General features: G+C 38.3%; 1 protein-coding gene across 2 annotated transcripts; it reads left to right on the top strand.

Annotated features, from left to right (window-relative positions):
* The first annotated feature begins 1,181 nt into the window (after positions 1–1,181).
* On the top strand, positions 1,182–7,169 carry LOC143031761 (uncharacterized). Of its 2 annotated transcripts, XM_076195999.1 has the most exons (3): positions 2,054–2,898; positions 3,187–3,344; positions 4,063–7,169. In XM_076195999.1, the coding sequence occupies exon 3, from the start codon at positions 4,438–4,440 to the stop codon at positions 5,581–5,583; it is 1,146 nt and encodes a 381-aa protein (XP_076052114.1). In that variant the 5' UTR covers positions 2,054–2,898; positions 3,187–3,344; positions 4,063–4,437; the 3' UTR covers positions 5,584–7,169. The 2 variants fall into 2 exon arrangements, with proteins under 2 accessions (XP_076052115.1, XP_076052114.1); XM_076196000.1 differs by lacking the exons at positions 2,054–2,898; positions 3,187–3,344 and adding an exon at positions 1,182–1,652.
* Positions 7,170–17,643: the final 10,474 nt, after the last annotated feature.

Raw genomic sequence — 17,643 nt, 5'->3', positions numbered from 1 at the left:
GAAATGCAGACTTTGTAAATGATGTGAGCGGAAGATGCAGAATGTTCATGATAAAACTATGTGAAGAAATAAAGAAACGATTCGACCTTAGTGATCCTCTGTGGGAAATGACATCATATTTTATTCCTGAAAAATTCATTGACCCACGAACGCGTGATTTCATGCCTTCTTTGCACCAAGATCTAAATAAACAGGTCAGACCGTTTGAATTATTGTGCGCAGCTTCTGACGTCATTAGACTGGGTCCGTTTTCTCTTTGTGAAACACTGAAGAAAACTGTGAAACGCCAAGGAAGACAGGAACTATAATATTATATATATTATATATCATATATATTATATATTCATATATATAGACAGGAACTATAATATTATATATATATTTTATATAATATTTGTCAGAATATAACTAATTGCGTGGAGCGGTGCGAGCGAAGGCAACAACATACCCGAACGACGCACCAGCTTCAACTGACAGCTATAGGACCCGCAAACCCCACTTTGAACAGCCAGGTGACGTTCACGGGCCCGCTGCGCCAACTCCCTCGAAATTCGGTCGGAAGTGGTTAGACCTGTTATTCCTTAGATCTTGCTTTGCACCCTATAGTTCAATGTTTGCCACGGATATATGAAGGAGAGATTCAAACACTTGACAACAATTGGAGAAGCTTAGACAGTGTTCCATTGCCCACTGAGGTAACAGAGAAAGCAGGAGAGCCAATCGAATTTTATAACAAGCTTGCAACTGTGAAATACGGTGATGAGTATCCCTTTAAAACTGTGGCTACATTTGCACTACAGATATTGGCTCTGCTTGTCACAAACACGGCCGCTGAACGGTTGTTTTCTAAATTACACCTAATAAAAACAGATATAAGAAATAAATTAAATCTTGATCCCGTAAAAGCCCTCTGTCACACATCTGAAGCAGAGGACAAGGAGCTTGTTAAAAGTTTAAACCATCCGGGTCTATGTTGAACTGTACATAAACTAGCACGGATATTTCCTACATATTTACATTATGTTGATTACTAACGTTAACTATTTTGTTTAGAAATTATAGCTTAGCTGTGTATATATTCTTTATATAAATATTTTCATTAAATAATGCAGTGCCACGTAAAATTCATTTTACTATACTTTGTGAACATTTAATCATTTACATATCATCTTTATATGATGAAAATAAATTATCTATATGTTCATATGTTCCGTTTAACAACTCTTAACCTTACGTATTTGCTACTTTTTTACATTTTAGGCATACATGTTTGAGGCACATTAATCGTTGACGCACGATCTTTTACTCTCCCCAAGACATTATATGGTTAAATAGTATGGTATATGGTTAATTAGTATTATTTATATCCGTTTCCTTTCTCACCTAATGGTTAGAAAATGGTAGCTGCCGTGAAACTACAGACTTTCCTATGTTTGTACACGTTTAAAAGCTAACTGGTAACTGTTCATCCACACAAGCGAGGAATCAGCGGCACCCCAGCCGCCCGTACCCGCCCGCGCCACATACACTCACATTCACATCACAGTACTGTTTGTTTACAAATGACATTTTGCACCATTTCAGCTATTAGTAGATCTTGTTTTCGTGGCTGTGCTTTGTACAGGCCAATTAAGTGCTTTCTTCTTGAATTCGTAAGTGTAATGATTTGATGGTAAGGTAGTTTAGAGCATGCGTAATGTTTGCATTTGGCATTTACTACACTTCAATTCTCGTTTGGCATTGTATTTGGTATTCTGAGCAGGGTAAACTTTTGAGTATTTATCAAGAAGTTTGTCACTTTCACAACTGCAATTACCAATATAATCGGCTAGGTCTTATCATTCTGAGTATTTTCTACTCCAGATATAAGTACAGCAAACTAATGTCGTCGGTAGCTATTGGTGGAAAAAATAGGCGAACATCATCTATGGGATAGGTCAGGTAAGGTCTCACAGCAGCAGTTTTTACCTCTATCATTGGTTAGCTGTTATCATTGAATATTTTGAAGCACATATGGAACTATTGGAAATTAATAGTGATGTTGATAGTGATATTTGGAAAGTTGAAACTGGCAAACATTTTTGTATATTGTAAAGAGTTTCACTGGTCCCAGCTGCAGTATATCATTGGCTCAGCTGCAATATATCATTGGCTAGTTTCTATCATTTTGAGTATTTTGAGCTCTATATGTAAGTACCAGAAATTAGTATTAATATCAGTAACAATTGGAATGAAAAACTGAGACTGGCAAGCGTCTTTATAATTATTAATGTGTGTATCCTGTTTGCTTTCGTGCATTCCTATTAGGGGATGGTGCTCCATCTTGTCCTCCTCTGTCCAAAAGTAAAGAATTCATGAAGTTCACTCTGAATTCATTGTGCACTAATTATTCTTGGAAATAAAATTATGATATTCACTCCTCAAGTCCAAGTCATATATACTACAAGTCGTTGCATTATAGTATGAGCAGTTTTACCTGTTTAATTGTAGAAGCGCTTATCTAAACAATATAGTAATAGAAAATTAAAAATAAATCTGTATACATCAATGGAACATACATCTTTCTTGGCAGAAATCAATAGAAAATTACTAAATGCAAATACAGTACCAAAGAAAGCCATGGTGATTGGCTCAAGATGCCATGTTGGCATCTGTCCAGTCCCATCAATGTTAGTTTGACAATGACACAATGGTGGCGACTACATTGTGTACTGGGTTTTCTCCCACTTCAAGTGACATAATATTTTTGAAACAGTTCTATGTAGCTGAGCTTCATGCTTTTCTTGAAGCTGTAAAGCTCCTCCATAGCCAGCAGTCCAATTGGATGCCAAAACCTGCTGTCAACATCCCTGACAATGATCCTGATGACAATGATCCTGATGACCACTAGCATTACAGGTACAGCATTATTAATTGCATGGTAGGTTAGGTTAGACCAAGTTATATTTCAATTTCTTTGACTTTATCTATCAAAACAAGTATACCGTCTCAGGCACCTGTTGTAACTATGTTCTTTAGTGTATTGCTTTTAACAGCTTTTTCTGGTATTGATTTCTGCAAAAGAAAAATGTTGATGTATTGTAATTTACAAACTTGATATTTAAACTTCTAGTGTTATATTGTAAAGATGTGCACCTCTACAAATTTACCATTATACCTTCCCTTATGTAATCTTACTGGGCACAGGTCAGGTGACCTGTAGACGACTGTGAGTGACATAATTGTAAATATGCTGCCAAATTGAAGGACAAATCATGAGAAAGAAAGATCTACTGATGCTGATGATTTCGGTTTTTATACATAAGAGGCCATTGCAAAGATAAAGATATATTTCAAAATATCAGGTAACAAAGCTTCATTGTTGTTAGATTGAATTCTTTGTTTAAGTGACATGAACCAAATTAAAACAATATGAGTCTTAAGTAACGCTAAAACTTTAATATTTTAAAATATCAAGAGGCATATTTTCTAGACGGAGGTTGAAGTTTACCAGACAGACAACCACACACTGCCAATTGGTGATACAGACATTGACTGGGAGGAGACTATTTATCTCGATCCAATTATTCAACAGTGTGATTATATACTTTGGCATTATGTAGTTCAGGGGTTCTCATTAGGGGTGAAATTCACCCCCAGGGGGGAACTTTGGGTTTTCTGGGGGTGAATTGTGACCACATTAAGTTTACGGGATGAGGAAAGCAAATATAGGCTTTGGCCTATCTGGCCTATCACCTGGGCTGGAATTATACCTGTGCTGACCCAGGTTAATCTTAGGATTAGAAAAATGTTATGCTGTGTGATAATACCAGCATATTATTTAGAATGTACCTTTTGAAACAGGCAATCTTGGAAAGGAGGGGGGGAGTGACATTCTGGCAAATGGTGAAAGGGGTGGATGAGTTAAGCAAGGCACCCCTGATGTAGTAATACTGTTTCAGTACAAAGAGACTTAAATACAAAATTATTTGTGTATGAAACATCCACTATCCTATTACAGTGTATTACAGATTTTCAACGAGTTAGATGTCAATCTTATAATTATATATATATTTTTTCCAGGATGAGGGTACCTATCACCATTTCTTTGGAAGAAGTATCCATAGATTCCATACATGTCACACAATGATAAGGATTCAGTGTGACATCTGCAGCAGGCTATATCATGAGTCATCTTAGATATTGTGTGATGACCTACACTTCAGAGAAGCTTTTTTAGTGTGAACTGTGTGATTTTCCTTTATCACAAAAGGGTGATTTCAAATAGCACAAAAATCAACTCAAAGATCATGCGGTGATCTACACAGGAGAAAGCCTTTCCAGTGTAATGTGTGTGATTCTACTTTCTCAGAAAAGGATGGTCTCACAAAGCATATTAGGACCCACACAGGATAAAAGCCTTTCCACTGTGACCTGTGCATTTCTGCTTTCTCACAAATGAGTAATCTCACGTTGCATATGAGGACCCACATTGGAGAGAAGCCTTTCCAATGTGACGTGTGTAATGCAGCTTTTTCACAAGAGAATCACCTCAAACTTCACAGGATGACCCACACTGGGGAGAAGCCATTCCAGTGTGGCCTGTGCAATGAAACTTTCTCACAAAAGTGTTCTCTCACAAAACATATGAGGACCCACACAGGATTGAAGCCAATCCAGTGTGACGTTTGTGGTTGTTCTTTCTCACGAAAGGATTATCTCAGAGAGCATATGAGGACCCACACAGGAGAAAAGCCTTTTCAGTGTGATTTTTGTGATTCTGCTTTCTCACGAAAGAGTAACCGCACACAGCATATGAGGATCCACACAGGAGAGAAGCCTTTCCAATGTGACCTGTGCGATTCTGCTTTCTCACAAAAGTATTATCTTGCAAAACATATGACGACCCACACAGGATTGAAGCCAATCAAATGTGATGTTTGTGGTTCTTCTCTCTCAAAGAAGAGTTATCTCAAACAGCATATGAGAACACACACAGGAGAAAAGCCTTTCCAGTGTGACCTGTGTGATTCTGCTTTCTCACAAAAGAGTCACCTCACACAGCATATGGTGACCCACACAGGAGAGAAGCCTTTCCAGTGTAACCTATGCAATTCTACTTTTTCACAAAAGGGTTACCTCACAAGACATATAAGGACCCACACAGGAGAGAGGCCATTCCAATGTGCCCTGTGCAATGCAGCTTTCTCACTCAAGAATCACCTCAAACTTCATATGATGACCCACACTGGGGAGAAGCCATTCCAATGTGGGCTGTGCAATGAATCTTTCTCACAAAAGGGTTCTCTCACGACGCACATGAGGACCCACACGGGAGAGAAACCTTTCCAGTGTGGCCTTTGTGATTCTGCTTTCACACAAAAGGGTCACCTCACACTGCATATGAAGACCCACACACGAAAGAAGCCTTTCCAATGTGACCTGTGCAATTCTACTTTCTCTCGAAAGGGTTTTCTCACACAACATATGGGGACCCATACAGGAGAGAGGCCTTTTCAGTGTGACCTGTGTCATTCTGGTTTCACACATAAGAGTGCTCTTACAAGGCATAGAAGGACCCACACTGGAGAGAAGTCTTTCTAATGTGACCTGTATGATTCTGCTTTCTCAGAAAAGGGTTCTATCACATAGCATGTGAGGACCCACATGTGAGAGAAGCATTGTGACCTGTGCAATTCTGGTTTCTCACTAAAGAGTGCTCTTACAAGGCATATAAGTACCCGCACTGGATAGAAGCCATTCATATGTGACCAGTTTGATGTAGTTTTCTGACAAAAGAATGGCTTTAGATATCACATGATGACCCCTACAGAAAAGTAACCTTTCCAGTGTGACCTGAGTGATTCAGCTTTCATACAAACGAGGTCTCTCAAATGTTGCATGACCTGTTGACAAATGTGAGTGACATAATCATAAGTATGCCGCCATATTGGAGAACACATTGTGAGCAAGAAAGATCTACTGATGCTGATGATTTCCTGTTTTTCTCATAAGAGGCCATTACAAAGATAAAGATGTATTTCAAAATATCAGGTAACAAGGCTTCATTGTTGTTAGATTGAATTCCTTGTTTAAATGATATGAAACAAGATTAAACGGCATGAGTCACAAGTAAGACTAAAACTTTAATAATTTGAAATATCAATAGGCATATTTTCTAGACAGGTAGGAGATTACAATACCTAGAGCCACAAATTGCCAATTGGTGATCCAAACATTGACTGCGAGGAGACTATTTATCTCAATCTAATTATTCGCCAGTTTGTTTATACACTTTGGCATTATGTAGTTGTACTGTTCCCAAAGAACTGCATGTCCTCAAATAGCATTCTCAAGTCTGAACAGGCAACAGATTTTGATGTTTTTTTTATCATATTTTCTAGTTAAGGATTATATACATTTTTTTTTTTCTATCCATCAGTGGACAATTTCATTTCATTGTATGAGTGTTCTTTTTCTGATCAAGCATTAAGCCTAGTTCAGAGTAATTCCATTGCAGTAGATAATTACATGTCCAAGACATACCTAACTGAACCCTCTATTTACAGTAGAAATAAAGCTAATTTCCTCCACATGCAAGCATCTTTCTTGCTACTCCTTTCATCCAGGGATACACTACCTAGAATTAGGTAAATACAAAACAGGCACAGTGGCAATAGCTCTCCATGGGAACTGATAAACAAATGCCAGTTCTTCCTAAGTTAGATAAAGTTGTTGACTATTTTGTGATCATTGCACACATTTTAACTTTTTTACTTATTTGCTCTGAGGCTAACCAGGCTATAGTTTCTGGGATCTCCAGTCCTCATATTTAAATATAGAGGTGATGTTCACCACTTTCCAATCCTCAGGTACCTTATGAGTAGTGAAAGATCATTTGAATAACATTTTTAATGGTACAACCATCAGTTCTTCAGCTTCCTTAATTACCCAAGGAAGTAAGCCATCTATACCAGGAGATTTACTCCACTTCAACTTTTTTATAGTTTTCCTTATAGAGCATTCAGTTATTTCTCTATTATTTAGATATAGGGAATGCCTTATTTGTATCAGGTATGTTTCCTTCTGGTTCCCTCGTGAAGACACTGCTATAGAAATAAGGCAGTAATTCAGACCTTTTTTTTTCATTACTGTTTCTCCTTTTCCCCCATTCACAAACAGTGCGGAAATACTGGATGTATTTCTAGTTTTGGACTGTACATATTAATAAATATATATAAATATATGTATATATATAATAGGTTTCTTTTAACACTCATTGTTTCTTTACTTTTCATTTCTTTCCTTGATGCACCTCTTGGTTATTAACCTGTCTATTCTTCCTCTACCTCCATATATTCCCTGGACACTTCTCTATTGTTAGTTTTCATCCTTGTCATCCTTTCCCACAATTTCTAATTTTCTATTCACTGGGAGATTCTTGTTGGTCCTTGTACTGAGTCTCCTACAAATTCTATTCTGAATGTATAATCATTCACTAGCTCCATGATATTATTTTTTTAATTACCTTAGTTCATCACTATTTCATCAGAATTTATACAATTTTTCCAATCAGTACTCATATTAATATCAGCTTTTTATACATGTATACCATTTTCTTGTTTTTCCTTGTGTAAAGTCCCAAATGACATGCAAATTTTAGGCATACACGATCACTCTTTCCCTGTGGACTGGATATCTCTATATCATTTACTAAAAGTTCCTCATTGGAAAAGCTTGTTATCTCCACATATTGTGTAAAATAAGTCATATTTTTTCTATGAAATCTGAACCAAATTTATCAGCCCCTGGTTTCACTGAATAGTTTCTCCAGTATATCCCAGGCATATTAAACCCCCCACTGTCACCTTATATTTCACATTTAGATCAGTGAATTCCTGCATCACACTTAGCAGGTGTTGCTTAATTTCTTCACAGCTATTTGGTCTCCTATATGCCAAGACCAACAGTATCTTTTCTAAGTATCCTTGGATTTCAACACATATTCAGAAAAATTTCTTTCAATGTAACTATTAAAGGGGATGCCTTTCCTCACCTACATCAAGAAGCCTCACCCTTCTTCATTATGTAATAGGTTATTACTATGAGACTCATACCCTTCCAGTTCATACTCCACTAATATATAATCTATCATATCTATAAAAAAAAAAATCACTTCTTGAATTGTCACTATATGTGGTAACAAGGTCATCTCCCTTAATATTGACTTAAACCCATTTATTTTATCAGAAAAAAGCCACCTTACACATATGACACATAACTTATTACAAACCCCCCTATTTCTTATCTATATTCACATCTCCCTAGTCCCACTCATTGCCTGTTAAGCCACTGGCTGCATTCCACTTATTTTCATTAAAGACCTGTCCCATGAATTTCCTCTCACCACATAAAAAAGAAAAAGAAAAAATCTGGGCTTTTGCCCTGTTCATTCCTGTCTTTGACCTCTTAATATAGCTTTCTTTCTTCCTCTCTTTAGTTCATATCATGGGATAGCCCAATCTTACCATTTACCCTATCATCTGATTCCTGTAACCAGTATGTTTCTTCGTTATTTTTTCCTGTAGTCCCCCATGGAGTGACAGCAGTATGGATCTGGATTTTCCAGATTCACTTGACCAATTTGTGTCAAATGTTCCAATTCTCCTTATATCAACAATAATATCATTGTAAATGTTTGGGCCCAGGATATTCACTTTGGGAGTTGGCCCAGGACATAATACACCACCAATTCCTGATGTAGGTTTATGTCGTAGGTGTATATGCAGATAAACCATAAAAATGGCACATAATCCAATAAAAATTGGTTGAACTTGCAAAAAGATTCTGATGGGAGTGTAGTGTGGATTTTTCGGAAGTTGCAGAATTGGAAGTAATCCCTAATGAAGTGGAGATATTCATGTTTTATTTAATTGAAGAAGTGATAAAAGCAAAGGAGCTGGAAGTACAAAGTTGGCAAAAAATAATGTTTATGAGGAGGTGGAGGACAGAGGACAGGGATATCCGTGCCATGGGTTATCACAGAAAAGGTGAAAGATGGAAGCCCTTTAATCAAGGAATGTCTTGTAGCAGAGGGCTTTGTAGAGGACACATCCATCTTTAGGAAGGACTCCCCAGCTTGTTCTAAAGAATTTTCCAATTGACTCTGGCAATGGCTTCTGTTTTTGGTTGAGTGTTGCAGCCTGGATGTGAAGTCAGCTTACCTTTAGGTCAACTATATAGTGTGTCATGGGCTTGCTAGGTTTGGCCTGAGTTGATGAAAAGTAATGTAACTATTTTCGAGTCTAGGGCTAAGTCGAATTCCAGTTCAGGAGCAAGCCTGTAACAATAAAGTGGAACGTATAGAGATTATAGGAAGATTATGGTAAGTTCCAATAACAGCCTATATAAGATTGGATATAAGTAAGATTATAAGGTTGGATTGGTAAGATAGAAGTCTGCACAAAACTTGAATAATCTATATTTACTACAAGTGAAAAATAAAGCTTTACTGTTTTTACATTTACAAGCATACACTCACAGTATTCTGAGGAATAACATAAATACACTTTCCTAACAAAAGAAAACATACAACTCACAGTTTACTGAGAATTAACAAAATTATATACAGTCGAACCTCGAAAGCCCGGACCCCGAATGCCCGTACCCTCGTATGACCGGTCAAAATGAACAAAGGGAGGACTTTTCAAGCGAAGTTCCTTATTTGTCCGGTAGGTGGCAGCGACGGCCGTACACGCGTACTCAAACCCGGCCCAGTCAAGCCGTCACCAGGGCTGTCGTTTCGTAGAATTTTGTACCAAAACGTAGTAAAATAACGGCATGTGGTAACTTCACAAGGACATTAGGAATTTTTTTCTGCATATCAGCGGGCTGTTATAAACATTCAAAAACTCAAACTTTTGTTTAAAAATCATAGAACTAGTTATTAAATAATAAATGGTACATCAAAATATGAATCTTATTGGTAATTTTGTTACTTATAGAATATTACACCCCAAAAGATACGTTTTTACCGTGTAGAAAAAAATTATACGCTAAAGTTTCAGCTTTCTTTTAGCGATAGTATAAAAAGATTATTGTTATATCTAACTGAATATGTTAGGGCATGGGGGCTTTATATACATTCAAAAATAAAAACTAGAACCAACATTTTGTCAAAGTTTGACAAATACATCTTGCTATGAAAGTCTGCACACGCTCGAAAAAAATGTATGGCAACACTCCCATTCTACACGGCAGTGTAGAAAACGCGGCAACCCTGGCCGCCACCAGTGTTGCCGTTCTGCGGAAACTCGTCATCAAAACGGATAAATATGTCATGCTGTGGACATGACGTCATCAGCAGAATTATGTCCGTAGTGTCCCTTTTCTTTTTAAATTCAGTATATGGTAGAAAAAAATACAATTCGGTATGCCTTGTTATTGTATTCCCTTAATTAGAATAGGTTTAATCACGTACGAATATTACTATGAATGGTGGTACGAGGTGATTACCTGCACTGGTCTACGGAAATGCCCAGCTCAGTATTTATTACTAGACTTCCTCGTTGCATTTACTTCTGTGACATATCACAAAAGTACCATCCTCCCTCACCTACACTTATCCAGAGTGCAATGTAACCTAGGTTGGCCAGATACAAGTCCATATGTCACATCATTACATTACAATCATATCAATGGGCAAATCGACAGCTTTCTCAGATACAGCAGTAGCCCCTGTAATTAGACTCTAGTACGTTTTCTTTCACTAAATGATGAGAAAACGACGGAAATTGGAGCTACGGACAAACGGCAACACTGGCCGCCACCACTGTCCCGCGTGCATACCTTCCGATATTTACCGTGTACGTAATGAAAAAATACAGTACAGTACACTGTATATACAGTACATTTAAATGCCTGTATTAGTTATTATTACAGAATTATCAGTATTATTACAGTATTGTTATTATTACAGTGTTAGAGTATTATTCTTATGTGTTTCTATGCCATATCATACATTACCTATACGTATACCGCTACGAAAATCTACGGGTGTTAGGGAGATTTTCGATGACCGGACTTTTGGCATGACCGGATCACCCTTCCCCCCAATTGGTCCGGGCTTTCGAGGTTCGACTGTAATTCTAACACAAATAACTAATAACACTACTCAAGTCCAAGACAAATGTTTACACTAATACTTGCAAATACTTGGTGCACAATCAACAGTGGCGAAGGGGTGAGCCCAGGAAGGTGAAGTCCACAGGGGGGATGGGGGAGCGGGTTTGTAGGTAAGAGAGAGGGCCGGCCCCTTTATATAGTCGAGGGGGGCATGGGTTATAGTTTCATGGTCATGTTTTGAAGACCAACATTGGTTATACCTTGGGGGTGATGAGATGAAATCAAAACTTCAATAGTAGCAGGCTGGAGATTTGAAAGTCTCATTCGATTCACAGTTGGCTATAACAAGAGCGAGAGATTTACTTGTGTCCTCCCCCAGAATATTACTGTGGCCAGCTTTGGAGACTGAAAAAGACTGTGTACAGTCTATGTGATGCAGCGAGAGTGTGGTACTTGCGTGTCAAGAGTCAGCTACTGTCTCTTTCAGCTGAAGAGTGTCCACTCAAATCATCCTTGTTTTCTTGGTATTATGGTGGTAAACTTCATGTTATCATATGTGGATGATTTTCTCTGGATGTACTAGGGTGTTCCAGGAGAAGATTATTGATGTTCTTCAATGAGAGTTCTATACTGGGACCACAGCATCATCTACCTTCAAATACATAGGTTTGGAAGTGGACACTACTGCTGAAGGTATAACAGTTGGCCAGTATAGTAATGCCAGTCTGCTCACACCACTGAATTTGGGATGTCACAGGTCAGCAGCTAAGTCCAGTGAGCTGTCAGACAATGAGAAGAAGGAATTCCGAGCTTTACTTGGTCAATTGAGCTGGATAACTACACAAACAAGACAGGATATTGCCTTTGATGTGTGTGAACTGAGTGGTCATCCTAAAATGTTACAGTGGCTGATGCTGTGAGACTCAATAAGATTATCAACCGAGTTATGGGTGACCATTTTTTTTTTTTTTTTTTTTTTTTTTATAAAGCTGTCAGTTGTGGAGGACTGTATGATTGGGTGCTTCTCAGATGCTCCTTTTGGGAACCTATCTGATGGTGGTTCCCAGGGAGGATTTGTGATTTTTCCCAAGGATGAGGAAGGAAGAAGATACCTGATTTAATGGCAATAGAGGAAATTGTGCCAAGTGGTGAAATCCACATTGTCTGCTGAGACCTTGACTCTTGTTGAGTGCACTGAGGCTGCTTCCTATCTTGGACAGATTACTAGGAACATTGTCAAATGCCAGACCTTACTGTACACAGCTTGGTTGATAACAAGAGTTTGGTGGAGGCATTTGATTATTTTCATGGAGTGGAAGATCGTTGTCTTCGCTCATTTGTTGTCATTTGTGTGGGTCAGTGAATGGACACCAGGTGGCAGTATTGTTGAGTTGCTATGTGGAGTGCTGGGTCTACAATGTAAAGTAAGAAGTGACTAGAGAAAGGACTGGATTGGAGCCAACAAAAATATTTACCAAAACTTCTAACGAAATCCTTTCATTTTGAGAAGGGAATGCACCATGTGTTACTTGACAATAAATCATCAGAGGCCATAAAAAACAGCTGCTATCTAAACTAGATATGTTAAGTCAGGATCTGAATAAAGTGCATACACTGCTGATAATGCAGGTGTAAAATATATAAAATACAATAATGTTAATAAAAAAATGAAAATGGCTTAAGAACCATACTGCTGCAAACTTCCTGGCTCATATTTTGCATAATGCAACAATATTTTTTACAGTTAAATTGTAAGTTGATGCTGAAAATATTGTTGTTGTTGTTGTTGTCGTTCCCTAGACTGTCTGTCCGAGCAGTCCCGTCTCCCCAAGGAAGGCCACAGCCGAAACTGGGTTTTCCCACAAATCCTTTATAGAGTGTATGTTGTGTTTTTTGCGTGCATGATTGTGTATAATGCAGTCTTCCATTATGTGTTGTATGGTATGGGGTGAAGTGTTACATCCTGGGCAGCTGTTCACAACACGGTCGTCCAGCCTCTTCTGGTAGCTTAGAAGTGCTGGGTGGTGACCGCATCGCAGTCTGGCCAAGTGGACTCTGTCCTTTCGTGGGAGAGAGGATTCAGAAGGGTGGATATCAGGGGGTCTGGCATGCAGCAGTGTGTTGTCTTTCAGTGTGTTAATGGAGCGGTGAGTGATATGATTATGAATATGTTTCCGGAGGCTGGTATTTGGTGGTTGTGGAGGAAGAGAAGAGAGTATCTGTGCGTAATAAAGGTCTTTGGGTGTAGTTTTAATGTTTCTTGGTGTGTGTGGGTGTTCTGCTATGTAGTGTAGCGGGTGTGATGTGTTTGTGGTGGCTGCAGCAAGTGTTTGTGTGCCTCTCATGTCGAGGTGGTCCTTGACTTTGAGGACTTTTGTTTCATGGTGTAAATGGTCTGTAGGTGATGCATTTGTGCAGCCTGTAATTGTTTTTAGGGCTTTGTTTTGTATGATTTGAAGGGTGTTGTGGTGTGTCTCACTGAGATTAGGAGCCCATGCAGGACTCGCATAATTCATCACTGAGCGTATGCATTGTTTGTATATTGTTATATTAGTTTCTTTGGATTGTGGTACTCCCCCAGGTAGGCGTAGCTCCTCCTTGGGGATCGGTGCCATCTGCGTAGAGCTGATGGCCAGGGGTGGTTGCTGCTGATTGGCCCCCAACTCTTGGGGTTGGGGGGTGGTCCCACGACGTAGACGTTGCAGCTCCAGGACCTGAAAATATTGTGTTCAAAGTGTACGGTCATTTCATCAACTCAAACTAACAGAAGAGCTCAGTTAAAGGAATTCAGTGAATTTGTAGAAGTTTATAGTTGCACTCCGTTGTGACTAGATGTTTTTCTTTTTTACTAGCTATTGCTGGGAAACCCAAAAATTTATTTCCAGAGCTTAGGTGAAGAGGAGTGCCCCAATGTACTATGGAAGAAATGCCTACAAATTGTCAGAGATCCATCTTTAGTCATACTTTTAAATTTATCTCAAACTCTGCAGGTGTATTCTTTTTAGTTTTTACAGTACATCTTTGGTGGCACACTGCTTAGATAATGTAGTATAAGTAAAAAGGTACATAAAAGCATTTTTGACTGTGTTTCACACACCAAACAAGGAAGGGATGCTGGGTTGCCGTGTTTGGAAATAGTGCTATGAGACGAAGGGAGAAGAAGCCAAGTGACACACATACCACCACACTACACCAGAGCTCACCACCACCACTGTACTGTATTTCATTGTGTGCTGTACTTAACTGTAGTTATCCATCACTTTACACTAAATGAACACACTCTAAGGTTATATTAACATTGCACTTGGCGCTAAACACTTAAACCTACATAAATGTACACTGTGTACTTTCTTTACTTGTCGTCGTCAAAGGTGGGGAAATTTTGTTTTGGTGTTTCTGGTGTCACTTGTAGTGACTATGAGTAAGATTTACTGGGTAGGCTCATTGAGGATTTTGAAGCAACTGACACATCATCGGAGATCTCTGCTTCTTGTTGACTGGAAGGTCAGGTGATAGGGTAACCTTAAAGTAATCGGTGATTTTTTTCTACTGGATTTTCGTGGCCCATTGTTGTTTCATTAAAGGGTGACAAACTATGCAGAGCATTTCATAACTTTCAACCAGAGGTCCACCAAATCTGTCAGCTAGGGCCAGCAGTGTGTCTGTCACAACAATCCCTGCTGCAATTGACGGTCCGGGTGCTGCTGCCGCCTCTCCCTTTTCCACGAGTGGGTCGAGTGAATTGAGCCCTAGCACAATTTCACCTGTTTGGTGATGATAACCAAGCAGGTCAGCATCCTCTTCTACCCAATCCTCCAGCTCCTCTACTGTACAGGAATAGAACCCTGTCCAGCTACAGCCAACATTCCAGCTACCTTTAGTGCCTCGAATCCCTCAAAATCACGAGGCTGAGATAGAGTTTTTTCATAGGCTTGCACCAGGCATTCTTAAATGTGGAGAAAGCCACTGCTTTCCAGGCCTCTGCCCAGTTATAAATCGTTTCCTTGAAGTTGTATTTCTTGAAATTGTGCAGCATTTTCCTCCCACTGTTGTCCTCATAGCCTTCATCATAAGTCCCATCCTCGCTGACGACGAGCCACTTCTGCAGATAGAGATTGTAAGTCTTAGACTCGTTTTGCACATTGGATAACCCTCTAGTCCATAGACTGAATCAGGGCAGTTGTGTTTGGTGGCACTACCACTATAGAGGTAAAGTGATTAATCATTTAATACAAACATAATTTATTATCTTTTGAACTCTTCTTAGTCTGCAAGGTCGATGAGCATTTATACTATTTGTCTATCATGCATTGGCTTATTTGAATAGTCTTTCAATCTAATGTTCCATATCACGATGGAGTGTTCCATAATCTGGAGGATAAATATTTCCTTTACTTTCATTCGAGTTAGTTTTGATGCCATCATAAAAAAGAAAACTGGACAATGCACCCAGCCGCGAAGCACATACACCCCTGCAAATTGCCGTTGTCATCTGGACTAGCCTGAGTTATATATTTGCTACTGAAACGCTGGACGTGGGCGATAAAGTTCAACTTCATCGCAGCGTCGAACAGACGCTGTGACCTCATTACTTTAGTCTCAAGTGTCTTTAGTCGCTCTCACCAGCTTGTCCAAAGCGAATAAATGCAACGCCGTGTAAACAACGCTAAATATATGAAATCCAAAAAATCATAAAGTATGAAAATATTAGATATAGAATATAAAACTTAGAATAAAGATAGGAAAACAGAAAAATAGTTATGCATTTTTTTTTTTTTTTTTTTTTTAGAAAACCTACATATCCGCCTAGCTAATGTACGTATGTGGTTAAGTGCAAACACTGGTTGAAAGATTAGGGAATTTATTTCGTAGGTCTACACGCGATCACGGTAAGAGGGAATCTACCTCCAGGCGATGCTTGTGGGCCTAGCCATGATATGGCCACGCTTCCGTGACCCACTTTACAAAGGCGGAGCATGCCGACAGGAGACCTTTTGATCCATATCTAGGTCGGATGCAAAAAAAAATCATACTAATAATAAAACAATAAATAAAAACTATAATAATGTAAACAAAATACATAAATAAATGCATAGGTATAGTTAAATAATAAACAAACAGGTAAATAGTAAATAATAATAAATTGAACATATAACTAATAATAAATTAAAATCAGCAGACAAATGATAAAACAAAAACAAATAATATAAGATAGATTATAATCATTACAGCATCTTAGGTATTTATCTAAATGATTCTTAAAGCTTCGAACTGAACTACATTGCACTACCTGTGCAGGAAGTTTATTCCATTCATTAACTACACGGTTATTTCCGGACAGTTTGAGACCATTGTTTCTTGTCTGATTCTCATTCAATGTGAAAATTTTGTCACTTTTGATGTTGTCAATTCCCTTTAAAATCTTAAAGACCTGTATCAAGTCACCTCTGAGTCTACGCTTTTTTAGGGAAAACAGATTCATGTGTTTTAGTCGATTTTGGTATGATTTATTTTTGATATTTGGAATCAGTTTTGTGGCTCGCCGTTGTACTTTTTCCAGTCTGTCAATGTCTTTAATGAGGTTCGGTGACCATACAGAAACAGCATATTCCAAATGTGGACGAACTAACGATTTATATAGCTTGTTAATGAGTGATGGACTTTTGAAATCAAAAGGTCGCGCAATCAGTCCCAGAATCTTATTTGCTTTCTCAGAGGCTGAAATACACTGCTTGGATGATTTGAGATCGTTACTGATAATTACGCCGATATCTTTTTCACTATTCACTTATGTTAACGAATTTCCAAATAACTTGTAATCGTACTTACTGTTATTTTTACCTATGTGCATTACCTTGCATTTACTTGTGTTAAATTTCATTAGCCACTTTTCAGACCATTGCTGTAATTTATCTAAATCTTCTTCAATATCTAATTGGTTTGAGTGATCATTTGCCACTCCGCACAGTTTTGTATCATCAGCAAATTTGGAAACAGTAGATTTTAGTCCATGGTCTATATCATTTGTATATACTATGAATAGAAGTGGCCCAAGAACGGAACCCTGATACTGTTGTCAGGTAGATCCCGTAGGCTGTATAATACAGACAAGCACATATAGGTATATACATAAGAATAAACAGAAACAAGAGAACAATTACATATAATGAGGAATATGCGTGCAAAACGGTTAAGGGTAGCGTTATACTAAATACCTTAATGCTATGGAATATACACTTGAAAACAGCGCTTACGCTTGGAGCGTATGCCTAGCGACGCACATAATCGGTTATATAATTGTGTATAGGGCACTTATATAATGTAATTACTACAAAGGATTACTTATACAAAACATTTACAATAAATATATATTGAGATTATGTACTACATGTATAATAAATGAGTATTACGTATACAATAAATATATGCAATAACTAAGTCATGAAATGAATTACTACACTTGTAAGGTACTTGGTTTTGTTGTGGACGATCCCGTTCCTTCGAATGTTTCTGGGTCGGTCCTTACACCTCGTCCTCTCT

Source organism: Oratosquilla oratoria, chromosome 12, assembly GCF_046742065.1.
Source record: "Oratosquilla oratoria isolate Oo_2021 chromosome 12, ASM4674206v1, whole genome shotgun sequence".
Lineage (NCBI taxonomy): Eukaryota > Metazoa > Arthropoda > Malacostraca > Stomatopoda > Squillidae > Oratosquilla > Oratosquilla oratoria.
The sequence above is the reverse complement of the archived record's forward strand: the minus strand, read 5'-3'. Positions and strand labels throughout refer to the sequence as shown.